The sequence below is a fragment of the Chinchilla lanigera genome, unplaced genomic scaffold (assembly GCF_000276665.1).
Source record: "Chinchilla lanigera isolate Chin_1 unplaced genomic scaffold, ChiLan1.0 scaffold00029, whole genome shotgun sequence".
NCBI lineage: Eukaryota > Metazoa > Chordata > Mammalia > Rodentia > Chinchillidae > Chinchilla > Chinchilla lanigera.
In genome coordinates this window covers 17,357,244-17,374,585 of record NW_004955430.1, presented here as the reverse complement: position 1 = coordinate 17,374,585, position 17,342 = coordinate 17,357,244, and the positions used below count along the sequence as shown (strand labels likewise).

Below are 17,342 nucleotides of genomic sequence, written 5' to 3'. Positions count from 1 at the left end.
AAGTGGCAGAGAACGATAAGATTTGGTTGGGGAAAGGGAGATAACAGATCCAGCGGACAGGCAGGCCACAAAGTCCCAAAGAAAGCACGAGGAGGGGCGGAAGGTGCTCCGTGAGCCTGAAAAGGAGGATGCTGGGAGGAAGACCGCACCCATTGTGATTCGGCACTGCCTGGGAGACCCTCGCGACCTCACCTCGGGCTGACTGTGCAGGAAGGGGGCCAGGCGTCCTTTCCAACACCCCAGTTCAGTTTTCTCCCTGGAGTTGGGTTCCACGATACCAGGATACTTTCTCTTTCTCTGATTACACGTGTCATGGCATCTCTAGGCAAACGAGCCATCTGTCTCCCAGCTTACAGTTTATCGTAACCAAGGCAGACAGTTATTTGTTTCAGAAACTATGCTTGTGAACTATTTTTAATGTTTGGACATAAGGTTTTGGGTTGTCCAGATACACCATGGCACTATAAACAAATCAAAATGAACAGCGACCCCACCCTTCGCTCTTCTCTTAAAGTACAATCAAGGCTGTATTTACTATGCTAATAAACATCTGTGCCAGCAGCAACAGATGGTATGGCCCCTGAAGAACCCAAGACATCAGCTGTCGCTAGGCTCACACCTACTGTGTGCGAAGCACAACATTAAATGCATTGCTATGGTGAGGTTCAACCCACAAAATGATCCAGCAGAGTTGCTGGGGTAATCCCCAGGTGTGGGTTAGCTCACTCCACTGGAGCTACCCAAATTACGCAACAGGCTCACTCTGAGGCAGCAGGAGGGTAGGGCAAGTTTGGAATTCAGGAAAAGCTAACTTAAAAGCCTTCTGTTCCTTCTCTTCCTCTGTCCTGTTGGACAGTGGAAATTTCTCATTTTTCTAAGGCGAGGCTGTACTGAGTGTCCCCTCTTCAGGAGACAGGCGCAAGGAGAAATGTATTCGTCAAGCTGAAAGAATTTTAATACTTCCTTTGCAGTCTCGGTGTTAATGGGCTTTGAGTCCCACAGTGGCACTGACATCACTAGGCTTCTGGCACCCGAATGGAATTTACTTTTTCTTAATCTTCTGGAGGGATGCAGAAAAACATTTAACATTGGGCAAGTAGAAAGGGGCAGACAGTTTTTATTTTTCAACTTCCAGGACATATTTAAATATAAAAATACGAAGTATTGGACTTCCACTGACTTCTTGGGGCTCTTTTTGGATTTGTGCACCCTGGAGCAAAAGGAGAAGTGGGGTTTGGTTAATGGTACCTGTCTGCTCAACAGAACAAAATGATCGCAATGAACCTTGAAAATGTAGTAACAAGCTGGGATGTAACATGGGAACAAATGAAGAAATAAACTAAAATTAGAAAGACATTAAGTGTCCTGATGATGATTTTTATGTAATTTCCCGGGTACACAGGGCAACTTACAATATGCATTTCCTTGTTATTAAACCAGTGAAATCCAGCAGAACCAATGAGCACAATATAATTTGTACGCTAGCAATGGTGATTTCTCACTGAGGTCAAGTGCCTCCAGTTCAAAAGGTTTATTGTAATGTAAGTTAACACTAAGGGGGAAAGTTTGAGAAGCAAGGCATACAATTATCTGGTAGAAGTAGCTAAGTGTCTGTCCAAAGCACATGCATTCCACCCAATGGACCCATGGGGATGTGCATGTCGAAAATGGGTATCAGAATGTAGAGACTTTATAAAAAGCTGTTTTTAAGGTCAATGTGTCCCAGATGAGAAGGTGTCAATGAGTGCTTGGAGACTCTTAAATTCAGAGATTATTCAACTGTTCTGTTCTACAAATACACTTATGAAACAGTTATAGAACAAAAAATGTTGTGGAATAAATGTTTAACAGCATTTTCAAACAAAATCAAAGTTATGCTTCACCTACCACTCAAGGGCACGAGCTACATAAATATAACCTCATAAAACAATGACAAGAGGTTCCCTTCGTGAGTCCCTGGCCAGTGGTTTTCAGCAGGAAAAGCAGAAGTAGAACAAGGGTGGGGGTACCCTTAATTAGTGTCTTTGTTACAGATGCAAACTGAGGGGCACCCAATCTGGGAGGGCACCCAAGGGTACACAGCCAAAGGTTACAGGCAGCCAAGATCACCAGGACATGATTCTGGCCTAGTCATACTTTGCCATTTTCCTTGTGGTCGTCTGACCCCAATGTCTACCCTATTTCAGGGTCATCTTCTTTTGTCAGTAAACAACTCGACAGCAAAGGCTGGATGAAGCTCAGCTTCAAATCCCTTCCCTTGTACATCCCAGCTGCTCCATTTCAGCAGGGCTTTTGCCTTTGCACATTACACAAGGAAAGCAGCGGCAGGGGAGACCTGCTCTGCCCAGCTTCCTTCCCTGATGAATGTACTAGCAGATCAAATGTCTTCGAGGAGGGGAACTGCAAAGAGAAAGCAGTTTGTGGAAACCTGTTGTCCAAACAGGATTAAAGGCATCAGTTCTCATGCCGTGCCTGGACTGTGAGTCAGTCCTAACGTTCTTGCAGGCAGAAAACACAAGCCCAGAGAAGTTGAATAACTTGTTCTGGGCCCCTCCCAGATATATGAATGAGAATTATGGGGATAGATACACACCTGGAATTGCTTAGCGTCTGACAGCTTTTCAGAAAGTAAAGCCACAGAGAAACTGGGTTTGGTTTTCTTTTTGAAATGGCCGCATTTAACCACTTGACAAAGCTAACTTCATTAAGCCCAACATCTGAGAATCCAAGGTGAGAAAGATATGATGCTTGTCTTTTAGGTGTTTATATTGTACTTGATCTTAGTCAAAAGGCTGAAAAGTGATACTTTCATAGTTTATAAACAAGCCAATAGACTCACTGGTATGTGAAATATACTCTAATATAAGAAGTTTTTGGTTTGTGGTGGTATGTGCAAAGCATTATGGGAACACAGCAGAAGAATGATTATCTCTGGCTAGGGTATATGACGGAGCTACGGAAAACTTCAGAGAGAAAATGACATTTCAGCAGGTACTTGGGCTTCAAGCAAAGCAGGAAGAGGTGGTAGAGTCAATGAAGGTATAAGACTTATGGCCAGTGTGGTTCAGTTCAGTATGGGTAGCAGCCTGGGGTCTACTGGTAGGAGTGGAGGCCAGGATGAAAAGACAGACCCGCCAGGATGGAACACACAGACTCTGGGTAGGTCCCTTCCCAGGAGAAGTCGGTATATATTGGCCACAGGCCACTCCCAGCTCTTCATTTGTTTTTGCAAATAAAGTTTTATGAACCATTACCATACCTGTTTATGTATTTCCTGCAGCTGATTTTGGCTTATGATGGCAGAAATCACATGGCCCATGAAGCCTAAAGTATTGTCTAGTATCTTAAGACTTTTTTTTTTAAAGGGTCAGCCCTTAAAAAATAGTGTGCTGACCTCTGTCTTAACAATGTGAACTATGTATTTAAATTTCTGTAACTGACTACATATGGTCACGTTTTTTGAGGGCTTTCTCCCTTCAATTTCTAAGCAACTATTATCTTAAATCCTCTCCTTCCATAATATGGACGTCTCTTTCACAATCCCCAGTATCATTTATTATTTCTTTTTTTATTTCTTGTTTTAATTTAGGGGTTTGACATAAGCTTTCCTTTACTGGTGGTGTTTTCACAGGTTTTTCACCCCATAGTAGCTCATCACTTAACTTGGAGATGTTTTGCTTCCTTCGCCTCCTCCAATTCTCCATAAATTTTTGTACCACTTTTAGAATGCTGCTGAAAATTGATTTTTTTCACTTGCCATTACTACTCTCAAATTCCATACTCTGACTGATAGATACTCCTCTGCATTCTGACAGATAGCTACTTCCCTGATTCTGGAAAGCCCATGCAAAATATATAAGGTATACCCACCAACCTTTATGAACCAGAAAAATGTAGAAATAATTGTAGTTTTCTAGTAGGCCACGCTAAAAATTTTTTACTAGTAAATCCCCTTACACATTTAAAATCAAATTTGATCTATAAGAATTAAATTTGCACATGATTTTCTAGGGAATACATCTCTAATATAGAATAAAGAGTGTCATTATTGTATTAACCAATGGCAATAAAAGAAAGTAGAAAAAGTAATTCAGAGTCTTAAAGGCTTTTTATGGCATACAGTATATATTTCAGTTTGAACGCAGACTATAACCAAACTACCTTGTTCTAAACCCTAGCCCTGCCCCTAACTAACTGTGCTACCTTAAGTAAGGTAATTAACTTCTCTGTGCCTCAGATTCCAGAACTGCCAATAAAAAGGGAGTGGGGGGATGATAAGTTAAGGTTATTGTGTGGATTTATGCATTAAAATAAGGTATATACACAAGTAGAACACAGAACACCCCATCTAATTAGTTATTACTACACTGATTCTTAGATTTCTTTGCTCCCTACCCCCTAAAAAAATCCCAAAAAGAACTAAGGGGAGTTAACTGGGAACATCAGATGGGCCTTGACTTATCATGATGGATATGAGGTCATTTTTGCTTCCCGTCTTTCTATTTTTAATCCTTTTTGTACTTCTGGGGAGGAACCCTGGGCCTGATCTATGCGAGATGCATACTGTACCCCTGAGCCACACTGCATCCCTGCCTCCTGTCTTTCCGATTCCCCACGGAGGTAAACTTTCCCCCCATACTCCTAGCCCATATGGGCTGGGTGGCCTCAACCTTAATCCTGGGCTTGATAGACTGACTCAAGATCCACACTTGGCCAATGACAGTATTCTGTCCCTTGACCAAAGCAATGTGTTCACAAAAGGTTAAATGACTGAACTTAGACCAAGGAGAATCTGACCTCAGGCTATGATGGAATAAATATGATCTAAAAGTCTCTCTCTTTTTGCTGGGTAGACCAGCAGCCTGAAGTTGCCAGTGGCCACTTTTGCCAGCCATAGGGAAAATCTTAATACCTCCTAATACTGTAACAAATAGCTGTGAGCGATGAGAAGAAACAATGCCCTAGAAACAAACATGTGTCCTTGGATCCAGCCATGTTCCTCTGGTCTTTTCAGTTACACATGCCAGTTTTTCTTAGCTTAAACCAGTTTGCAGTAGGTTTTCTCCCACTGGTATCCAAAGGGTTCTGAGGCACATCACTGAACTGACAGGTCCTACAGCTGGAATTGAACGTGAATCTTGCTGCTCTAGAGAAGGCAGGGTGAGGATAGGTGCAGACCAGAACTACAGACTTGGTTCTGCCTTTAGCCAGTCAGGGATTGCTGGGAAAACCGTTTCACCTTTCTGGCTCCTGGTGTACTTGTATGTCAGATGAGAGATGTGAGTGAAAATCAATCTCTAAGATCCCTTTTCAGGTATAACATTCTACAAGGATCTATTATTCTTGGGTTCATTTTAGTTGCATATACAGTGGTATAATTGCATAGTGATTCTCATATTTGCTTGCTTCCTTCTGTTTCAACTTTTAAAAATGTTCTATTAGACTCTCAATTCTTATACTTCATGTGTTTATTCCCCCTTCAATTTCCTCCTAGGAAAAACATTTATTTTTGTGTACTTGGACATAATGATTTGATTTTCTTCCCATTTCTATATTTTAAAATCTAATTAAGGTGATAAGTTCTTAGAGAGTTGAAGCTAGGGTTTTCCTGTGGGTGTAAACATTATTTTTTTAAATTGCCAACCAAGCTGCCAGTTTTTACAGAGCAGCAGGATATGGGTTTTAAGTAATGTAAGCAGGAAATGAGTCTCTGGCCCACACAAAATAAATGCAAAAGGACTGATTTTTCCTGAGTTCACATCTGGCTTACTAATTTATAATTCCAGTCTGAACTAAAATTGTCCCACAGAAATGCAGTGTGACATCCACGTCTGCAGAAAGTCAGACCAAAAATGGAGCAGTAGGTGATCACCCTGAGAGTCTCACACCTATAAATAATCTGGCTATTTCAGGTCATCATGCCTCTCGCTTCAGGGGTAGGATGTGGGCCCTAGTATGACTGAACTTTAGCTTCCTGTCTCCATATTTATTGATTTCAAGTACTTTAGTATCTTTGAAGTCTTGGGGAATCAAAGGGAACTAGGTAAAATGGTCAAGTGACCCATCATCTGCAGATAGAACTTCCTAGAAGCGAATAATCCATGCAAAACATTTTTCTGACTGATGACCTAATCCATTCTTATTATGGGACCTGTAAAACACAAACAGGGCCCCAGCTCCAAAGGCCTTGGTGCATACTTCTTGGTAAATATAACAAAATGACCTGGAGTTAGAGATTTCACAGGGTTTGTTAGTTGAGTAATTCAGTAATGTCAATAAAGCTCTGCTATCTATCTTTCCTTTTTTCCATCCAAAGTATCTGCTTTGTCCAACAATTGACTTCACTTGGGGGTCAGAAGATCACTATCAGGGTCCTCATGGCTACTTGCTTCCAAGTGCACACGCATTAGAAAAGAGGGTGCCTCTGTGTGAACTTTCTAAGCCTGGTCTTGAATTATCTCATATTGGACTGCCCCAGGTTATATGTTCACACAATGAACTGATGACTATGGAAAGAATTGAGAATTTGTTGATTGGCTGGAGTTAACTGGGTCAGTTCCAACCCTGAAGTATAGAAACCCAAAGGCATAAATCAAACTAAAATTTGAGTGCCAGGGGCTGGGGATTTAGCTCAGCGGCACAGCTCCTGTCTGGCAAGTGCGAGGTCATGAATTCAATTCCCAGTACCGGAAAAAAAAAAAAAAAAGAATTTGAGTGCCATTATAAATGGTGAAGGGATAGGAGTATAGGTAGGAAAGGCAGGTGCAGGGCTTACCAGGAAGCACCTACCACAACCCCTGAGTAGCAGCTCCCAGCAGAAGGCCAGTCTTTCAGCTGAATACCCCAAAGTAATGCTGTTGCACTGGAGGGGACATCATTCTCCTGTCAGGTGTGTACCAGGACCATATTCTCTTGTCCAAAATCCAAGAGCCCTTGATTCATAGCACAGTTCCTCAAACCCACTCTAAGACCATGGATGGGGCACCTGGCTTTTTCAATCCATGCTCTTTGAGGACACTTGCATCTCCAGGATCCTTCATTCAATGACTCATACACACAGTGACTTCCACCAAATCCCCAACTGATGGAATAAATGAAAAGGTAGCCATCCCATAAGTGTTTCACCTGCACACATCCCAGCCACTTCTTGTGGCTACTCTGCTCAAGCCTTATACCAATCTTTTTCTTATTCCCTATGTTTGAAAGTATCAAAGAAAGAATATCAGCCGTGAAAAAATCTGCGCTATATATATTTGTCTACTTTAAAGCATGCACATTTCAAGTACCCCATATCAGATGTTTATGAATAACCAATTTTTAATTTAATAAAATGTTCCCTTTTGCACTAATAAAAGTATTATCATTTGGAGGAGGTGGCTTGGAAGAGAGAAGCTAAATCAAGTCGTGAAAAACGCCCATGTCCCAAGTTTCAAAATGTTTCTTCTAAAGTGAAATTATATGATTCCTCTCATTCTGCAAAAGGCAAATTAGTACTTCTGTTAATAGTCATGCTTCTTGGTTCATTTTCTCTTCTTGATATAAAGATCCTTATTCCCACTGTCCAGATGGAGAAACGGAGTCACCAAGTAGCTATGCAAATAGCTCTGGGATAATCAGTGAGTCCGTCACCGCTCTGAAATACAAATATGCTGTCCACAACACCCAATTCCTGCCTTTCCACCAACCACCACTCAAGTTTTATCTAAAAATCTCCAAAGTCATTCCATTTTCATGTCATCTTTGTTTATAACTACTCTTGGCAATGTATCATTAGTGCCATGACTGATTGTCTTATGCCGACATCCTTCACGATTTGACTTCAGAAGTGCAGCAAATATACTAAGAGATAAGGCAAATAGGGAAAAGTTTTTTGAGATTCCACTTACATTCTTTGGACATTCCCACTTCAAAGCACTTCTGGAGTCGACAGTACTGGCATCGATTCCTGGTGACTTTATTAATAACACAGTTCTTATCTCGATGACAAGTATAAATCATATTCTTCTGAATACTTCTGCGGAAAAAGCCCTGTAAGTAGGCAAGATGGACAAACTAAGTAAAACATTCAAGCTTCATGAAAAATCAAAACCAAACTTGCCAATGAATTTACTTTTTTTCTTGAATAACACAGTGATGGCAGCGGGAAAGTTCACTTATTACAGCCCTTTAGACCCTTGTCAAATATTAGTAGCTCACGGTTTGCTGCAGACTCAAAAGCCTCTTTTAGTCAAAACTAGATATGACCATTATTATTTTGCTAAAAGAAAATGAATACAAACCTCATTCACATGAAAAACATCAGGCAGAGTTGGGATCCCTTCAAACAGGCTTAGTTTAACTAACTTCCTTACTGGCCAGAACAATTTCGGATGAGATCATCAACAAAAAGCCAATCCAGAAGGCACTGCATTTGCATAAGAAATTATTTGCTTCAAGCAAGATTCCTTTTTAAGGAGTCTTTTCCAAGTTCTTTCATATATTTAGCTTCTATCATAATATTTAAAACATAATGTAATCTGCCAAGTGCTTAGAATAAAAAAAATATATATATCCAAAATTGGAAACAAGAGAAAGAAGTGAATATCTGCCTATTTAATGATAGCGTATCACAGTTGTGCTGTCCAACACGGTAGCTGCTAGTCACAGGTGGCAACTTCAATGAAAATTAATGAAAAATAGAGAAAATCAGCATTTAAGTTCTCCAGCTGTGTTAGCCACATTTCAAATGCTCAATAAACACATATGACCAGTGGCTACCATCCTGAACAGCACATACGGAGGACATTTTCATCACTGCAGAAAATTCTATTAGGCAACGATATTCTACAGCGTTGACTGACAAGCCCACTGATGGGTCATCTGCTGATCTTTGGAAGTACAGCTTGGTTGACTTACTATTTACTATCCATTACATATAGGATTTAAAAGATCATGGAAAACTGGTGAATTAAGATAAATTTTGCCTAGTGTAGGTATAAAAGATTTTTTGCCTAGGTAAAAAAAAATGCCAAAGATTAGTGTTTTATTGTCTTGTGGATATTAACTATGCTTTCACTTTGCAACCTTATTCTAGCATTCTTTTTGCTTTTCATAATATCTACCTCCCTACTTACCTATGTATTTTTCTCATGGCAGCCTTTGAACTGTCTTTAGTATACTACAGTATTCCCCTCGTACTTCAGTTAAATAAATTTTTGACATGTGCCTACTGAATATGGAGCTTTTGTGTTTTAACTTTTTCAAAATTATTTTGACTAAAGAAACAATTTCTCCTGATTTTTGTGAAACTCTGATGAAATAAAGCAGACAAGAGACTCTACAACCAAAAGTCCCCCATGCTCTTCATCCCCTTTATTTCTACCATATATCTTCGCAGACAAAGGATAACTGAGAGATGCTTGTTGAAATCACAGGTGGATAAACAGACAGATAAAGGACAGATCTGCTGTCTTTGTCTCCTCTCACTGTTCACTAGAAATCGCTATGTTGCTCTAAGTATCAAGAGCAAGGAGTTTCACTTTATCAATTGTGCTGTAACCTACACCCACACTAGAAATGATTCTCTTGAATGTAGGAAGCATACCACCAAAAGTGCAGAGCAGAAAACAAGTTTCCCCATCTGAGTGTAACTTTCCCTGTAGTACATTAACACTGCAGGAGCCAGAAATAACAACATTCAAAGCTAAAGCACATTAGCAAAGAAAGCTCATGTGATACATATTGCTTAGTATATTTATGTGGGCACATATTTTAATAGCAAGGTTCAATATGAGTTGGAAATCTGATTTAAGGATGCAATACCAGTCACATATTCCAGACATGTGCATTTTACAAGAAAACAAAGTTTATTTTTATACCTCTGGAGCTACAAATATGCTCAGAAACTAAAATAACAGGTTACAAGTTCTCTGAAAACCTAAAAAAAAAAAAATCTGGGCAGAGTGGTCACCTCAAAATATATCTTTCCCTGCAAAAAATACCTGCGGGCCACCTTTGGCTGCCAGATGAACAGGCGCAATTTATAGAAACATCCATAGCTCCTCTGCCAAGAAGCAGGGGTCCAATGGAAGATTCGGTCATTTCTGTATGTGCGAAAAGATTGAGGCATAGACAAAAGTAACCTTCTCTGTTCATTGAAAACTGGGGATTCAGTTCAGTGAATTCTCCATGAGTGACTGTGAAGCAGAGAAAAACAATCTCATGATGCTCAAATGAAAGGAGGGAGAATTAAAGATCTTTATATATCACTAATTAGCCAGTCAGTCTGGTTCAGTAACAATGACAGCAGAAACTAAATAGGACTTCTTAGTTTTCCAAATCAGTGTTTTGGCTGGATTTCAGGGGAAGGTCTAAGTTTCAGTAAATCATTTCCACTATGGTAGAATACTTGCTGACTAAAATACATGCTGTGAGGTATTTTTATACATGGCTTGCGCAAACAGAAATGTCCTCTCCACCACAGTAAGGTTCGCATCAGACAAACCTTTTTCTTCCTCAGCCACCATTATGAATTGTTATGTGAACACTGCTCTGAGGACCTACTGTGTGTGTACCACTAAATATCCTTTAATATTATATATAAATTTATTCTCCCCTTTAATTTTAACATTATTTAAAATGGAAATATTTAATCTGTAGCTTAATTGGAAAATCAGTATCTAGTGTCAACATTACAAGGTACTCATGAATTTCATAAGAGAAAGTAAAATAATACAATATTCAGATGTTATTTCATTCTCCCTGGATACTGGATCTACTTAAGGTACAGAGCCCCAGGCCATCTCACGCTTACTGAAACAGGAGCTAGGCCAGTATCAGACAAAGCAGCACTCACTTGAGACTCTTTGAGGAATTCTGAGACAATAAACAAATTTCTCACTATGTAAGTCAATGCGATTTAAAGCTACGGACCTGTATTACCTAAAATTAGAAGCCATGTACACGAAAAACAAAACTATAATTCCAAACTCGTCATATATAAAAACAGGCTTTAGAGTAACACGCTAAGTCCAACATACTTGAAGCAAATGGAAGAGTAGAAAAGGCCAAAAAAGTAAGCAAGTAAAGAGAAAGGAGTTGGTTCCACGCAGAGGGCGAGCTGAGGGAGGGGAGACGGCACACAGTAAAGAACCTTGGATCTACTGGAAGCTGAGCCTCTTGGCTATGGCCTTCCCATCATCACTGAGATGCCTCAGGCAAGTTACAGCTTCATGAAGCTAAGCGCTCTCATCTCCTAAATGAGGGGCTGGACGATTTATTTACATGGTGCTGTCCAGCTGTTAAAATTTCTGGGATTCCAAGTATGTCACCACACCAGGGAGAGCTGAGCTGGGATGGCTTGAGGGTGAGATGAGAGAGTTTCTAGAGGGAAAGAAAATGGCCAAGGAGTAGGTGGTGTTTGAAGACTCTCCTGCGGCAATGGTCACTCTGTTTTGTTGTGTTGTGTTGTGGTACTATGGACTGAACCCAGGGCCTTTGCACTGAGCTATATCCTCCACCCTTTCTCATTCTTTACTTTGAGACAGGGCCACACTAAATTGTTACACTGCCCAGGCTGGGCTTGAACTTGTAATCTACCTGCCTCAGTTTCCCAGAGTGTGGAGACTACAGGTATGAACCACCATGACTGGCTAAGAATGGTCATCTTTTTTGATCAGACTAGGCTTTAAGGACACCAATAAGAGAGAGTCATCCCAACCTCTCTGGGGCCTCAGGTGGGTACTTGTGGCTGGACTGGTGTTGGAGCGTTTTAGTATTGTCCTACGTACTTTTTTCTCCCTGCAACACAGAAAACCTCTGTGAGGTGCCTTCTCTGATTGACGTGAGCACACACGCATGCTGCTGTTTCTAGATAAACTTGGTGTTTTGCTTTTCCTTCTGTGTCGCACCTGTTCAAGGACAATAATTAAAGCATTAAGCCATAGTCACATCTGCATCAGAGGCTACATGGGTGACATGGGGAAATGCCATCTGGTCAGTGGTCACAGCCTCACAGTCCAATGGGTATTGTCCATTTCTCCTTTAGGGTACCACAATACCAACACCTTCCTTGCTGGTATCCATACCTCCCTACCAAGGGAAAAAGCTAGTCATGGAGGGCAACTCCAATGAACTATGGCAGGTTAGTGAGTGGGCAGCCAAAGTAGCCTCCAGGCAGTGTCCAATGGGCTTCTCTGGAGTGAAGACAAGGGATTTGAATAGGGTGAGGGCCAAACTCAGGCAATGGCTACACAGCAACCAGTAAGAAAGTATTTCAATTCAATAAAAATGCATTAGTGCACACCACCTGAGTATGCTGTGGCTGGCACAGAACATGGCATATAGTATTCAAGAAGTGTCAGACGATGAAGTCCTAGCTATAACCAGGGCCAGTGTTATAGTCCTGGGTTCATTATTACTTAGTTCTCTAAAGTATTCCTTAATATTCAATGTACAGCATTTCTTGAGATGATGTTATCTATGCATAAATGGAATGATAGAGTTTCTCTGAAATTAGTGGAAGACACACTGATGAGTTGTAATCAGGTTTGTCAGTTAGGACTTCTCTAGTGGTTAACCATGTCTTTTGCAGGCTACCCATGACTTTTATTTCAATCATAGCTTTTGCCAGTTATTCATGAGTTCTGTTGACTAAATATACCTTCTCGTGATCCATTAGGACTTCTTTTGATTAGTCACGATTTGACTAACCATGACTTCTGTTGTTTGTGATAGTCAAAGTTGGTAATACAATTAATACCAATTATCTGGGTCAAGAAGATAGATATATATCACAAACTGAATCACGGATTTTTTAACTTAGTATTTTTTAAACTTTCTTAACTCATGCTCTTCAAGTCTTGCTATCAGAACTGGGGTCCAACCAAAAAGGGGGGACCAAATAGTGGATAAGGCCATGTATACATATTAAAGCCGTTTGATTCATATGCTAACAATAATCATGGAGTGCTCACAGCCTACACAGATTGCTTCTATCTCATCCTGGGAGTACTACTATGCCAACTCATTTCTTATTATCAACAGTACAGAAACAACCCTAAATAAAAAGATAACGTTTATACCTGAATATTCTGCTATACCAAAATACCTAAAATTTCTGACTCCCTTGATAGACCACCCTTAAACCCAAAATTAATAAAGGATATGGGGAAAAGTGGATCATTTCCCTTCCATCTTCACATTTTGATGTTGAATTAAATTGGGTCACCTTTTATCTCTAACACTCTCAAATCATTGCTCTAGATTTTTTTTCTTGTTGTTGTTGTTTTCTCCTATGCAGGGAACTTGCATCACCTCAAGTTTTCACATGTTATCAGGTATTTTCCATCACCTACCACAGAAGGTGATTTTTGTTAGGTTAGATACTGGCCCAACAACTAAGAATTAGGCTGTAGTTTAGGCACATGTGGATCTGAATTCTGGCTCTACCACTTACTACCTGTGTCATCTTGACTGAGTTATGCTAAGGCCTGAGTTTCCTCAATTGTAAAAAGAGGATTCTAAAGGTACCCTTTCAGGGGATTACTGTGTGTCTCCAATGAGACAGTGCATGCAAAGTGTTAGCATAATGCCTGGAATTTAACAAGTACCCTTGAACTATAGCTATTATTATTGGTAAAACCTCCTTTCTCAAAGTTTTCTTCTTCTTCTTTTTTTTTAAAATGTTATTCCAGGTAGCTGCTTGCTTTTTATTTATTTATTTTTTTGTACCAGGAACTGAACTCAGGACCTTGTGCTTGCCAGGCAGGCACTTGTGCCAATGATTCTCAAAGTTTTCTTCTGGGAAAATCCCAATATGCATTCTGTGTTTAAAATAAAGATTCCCAAATAGAATAGACTAATGTTCTTAGTCTCTGAGTGGCATAGGTTCTTGTAGGTAGGCAACCTCCGATTCCAAATGCCATCTCCATATGTTCTCATTCACATACAGACTCATTCATTCAGTGCTAGTGAGAAGTGAATTAAGGTGGGCTTTCTTTGGGGGCATATAAAGATGTGTAAAGCATGCCCTATCTCATTTCTGTAAGAAATGAAGACAAGTAAACACTGTACAGTAGATGCCACTAAACAGTATCATAAGAACTGCAAAGGACATAGAAAGTGGAAAAGTGCCCATTTACTATCTGGTGCAGAGCAGGTACACAGAAAGTGTTTACTGAATAAATGAAATCTACAGGTGTTCAACAAGTTAAAGGGGAACTGACACTTGATCCTAGCTCTAATGAAGGGGCAGGATTTAGATAGCAAGCTTTTCCTCAAGAGGAATGTTATGGGTGCATGACAGAGGACAGAGTTAAGGAGGCACAAGAATGGCCAGTGCCCCAGGTGGGCAGAGGTGTAAATGCTGGGAGTGTGCATTTGTGAGACACAGTAGGAAGAGGGGGTTCATGTTCAAACTGGGGACAATCTGAAAGGCATGCCAGGGATTACATGCCTGTGAGAAAGCAGGGTCACAATTATATCCTTCCAAGATGGCTCAGGGAGCTGTGAATTACTGACCTCATCACACTCATTTATTTAACACACATCAAAGTATATACTGAGATCTTGGTACCAACACAAATTCCTAATATCTGAGATGGCCCTAGAGTGTAGGCAAGAATGTAGCCCAAGAAGCCTTGGTCTGAGACAACAATGAAATTGTTGACTTATTTATCATATAGTTGCCTGTGAGGAGTCATACTGTGCGGTTCTCAATGGAAGTTGCTTTTTAGCTGCCTTACAGACATTTACATTAGGCTTAATACACGTGGAATGTATTATGATCATTTAGAGAAAGACACTCAATTTTTAAAATTTTTTTATTTTTTAAAAAAGGAAATTTGACACCACATTTGGTCATGAAAATCACTGGGACAAATTTACCCCAAAAAACCAATATGGCAAGCACATCTATTTGAACCAAGCTGCTGCTAATTTCTATCCCATGCAAAATTCAAAATAGTAATTTTTCCTTCCAGAGCAAAAAAAAAAAAAAAAAAAAAAAAAAAAAAAAAAAAAAAAAAAAAAAAAAAAAAAAGAAAGCAAGGAGCCTTACTTAGTCCTTTTTAATACAGTCATTAAGAGGAAAAGATTCAATCCCAGTTGAGTCAAAAATTAAGCAGATGACTACCTCAGGTGCCTCTAGGCTGGGCAGTGCAAGTCCCTACCAGAACAGGGCAATCAGTTCCCACTTTCAGCCTGAAGCCAAGCTGATGACCACAGGAGGGGAGTGTGGAATAATCCCATCACAGCCATTTTGGGAAGCGTGATGTTGAGAACAGGAAACACGTTGCCTTAAGCAAACAAAAAACACCCTCTGGAGTGAGTGGAGTCTATGCGTGACACTGTCTAAAAGTTATTAATAGCAAGATTTGGAGGAGACAGAGAAAAATGAAGACCTTTTCACCCCTTGAAAAGACAATGGGTGAGAGGCAGGGAGAAAGTAGAAAAACAGCCTACTATTTTGAAGATAGAGAGTTTCCGTCAAAGCAGGGAGGGTGGGCATGAACCTAAGGCAAAGAATACCGAAAAAGTCCAGTTAGGGAGGGGCCTGACTCTGAGCTAGAAAAGGAAAACAGCACAAAATTCATATTCCAAATAAAAAACAGGGTTGTCCCAAGGGGTCCATACCCCTCAGAGATGTTTACTTTCTGTTAAAACAAGTGTATCCACAACATGACTTCATCCCAGTGTTAGGAATTTAGTAAAGATGAATAAGTGACAATACTGAGACTAAATGCTCTCACTGTAAAAGCCATGGTTTCTAAAGGATCTGCTATTTCATGGCACCTCTCATTGATAACTTGGAAGGTATTTCTGGGGATTTTTTTCCTTTGGAACCTGACCCTGTGTATAACCATTGGCCAGAACCTTGCTTGGCACACCTAACTCTTGCTTTTGTTAGAAAAGGAACCCCATATTTTGTGAGATGCCTAGAAAGATGGTTCTAAAGAAGGCAGTGATTATATATTTAGTGAAAACATTGCCTCTGTGGGAACTAATCTTTCCGGAAAAGGATGATTAAAACATTTTCCTGGACTTTGTCAGGTGAACCCCTGAGAGCTCAATCTCTGTTAGACCCACAGGCCACAACTCTCAATCCTTTTAATCCCCAATTAATTAAAACTCCCTGGGAATACTAATGAAAAGGTGACCCATGTTCTTAATCAAAAACCCAACCTCACATCATCAGAGTTCAAGGTCTAAACTTCCAAAGTCTGATGTCCCAGGAAGGGCTCAGAGCCAACGCATTCCACTTACAATGTTCTTTCTTTTAGAGGAACATGATCCAAGGAAATAATGCTCTTAGGTAATAAAAACTGGAAACCAACAGTAAAGGGAGATTACTCAATTGGATAAAATGTCTTTTAATTCAAGTGAAAAAAATCTTTTTATATTTCCAAAGCATGACCAGGATAAAACAATTTAAATGACCAGGTATCATAAAAGTCTCCTTATCATAATCCCATTCTAACTAGAAGGCAGCAAATCCACTCCCAAAGGTTTTATGGCCAATCATCTCAAAACAAAATTTTCAAGGAGAGTCACACGAGATAAGTAAATGCTAAGTAAAAACTGGCTGTTTTCAAAAGGCGAAGAATCAAAATAATGTTGAATAAGAGTGGTGATAAAAGATATATTTATCCTATTCCTGATAGTAGCAAAAAAACATTCAGTCTTTTCTCTTTTTTTTGTTTTTTTTTTTTTTTTTCGGTACCGGGAACCGAACTCACGACCATGCGCTTGCCAGGCAGGCGCTTTTGCTGCTGAGCTAAATCCCCAGCCCCTCTAAATACTTTTTGAAAGCAGGAACAACCATTCTCTTTTTGCATGGGGTACAGCAAATTACATAGCTCTTTCTGGCTCTAGAATAGCAAGAGTTTACAACCTTTTTGCTTCACAAGGATGTAGAAGTCTTCGGTAGTCTCTTGCCACTTCTGGCTGACCTCAACACTGGTTAAAGACCATGGAGCAGATGGCATTAAGCAGTCACCACAGTCACACTTATTCTTCCCCGGATTCCCTCGGGATGTCTCGAGAAATTGCACTACCTCAGCAAGGTTTTCCTTTCAGGAGATATTTTGTGTTCCATTACTGGGCTTTATTTCCAGAGTTAGGGATTCCAAGAGGCTAGGGGAGCATGAGGGACAAGGAGAACACAAAGAACTTTTCCAAAATAGGATAAAATTTCCACCCCAAACACACACAGTTCTAGCCACAATTTTAAGATGATGTGGAGAAGTTCATTCATAGGCCTCCTAGGTGTCCTTGCCTCCCACCTGGGGGAGGGGGCTGGAAAGGTATCACCAAAATGGAGAATGAATTCAAAAGAAAATAAAGAATATGAGGTTGAGGGGTTA

The 17,342-nt window shown here is 40.2% G+C and overlaps 1 protein-coding gene across 1 annotated transcript in view; it reads right to left on the bottom strand.

The window, feature by feature from the left end:
- Rarb (retinoic acid receptor, beta) overlaps window positions 1-17,342 on the bottom strand; it is a gene marked incomplete at its 5' end in the record, with an annotated part of 390,023 nt that overhangs the window by 82,973 nt on the left and 289,708 nt on the right. Inside the window, 1 exon segment of the mRNA XM_005387488.2 lies at window positions 7,887-8,028. Within this exon segment, the coding sequence (XP_005387545.1) occupies window positions 7,887-8,028 (142 nt within the window).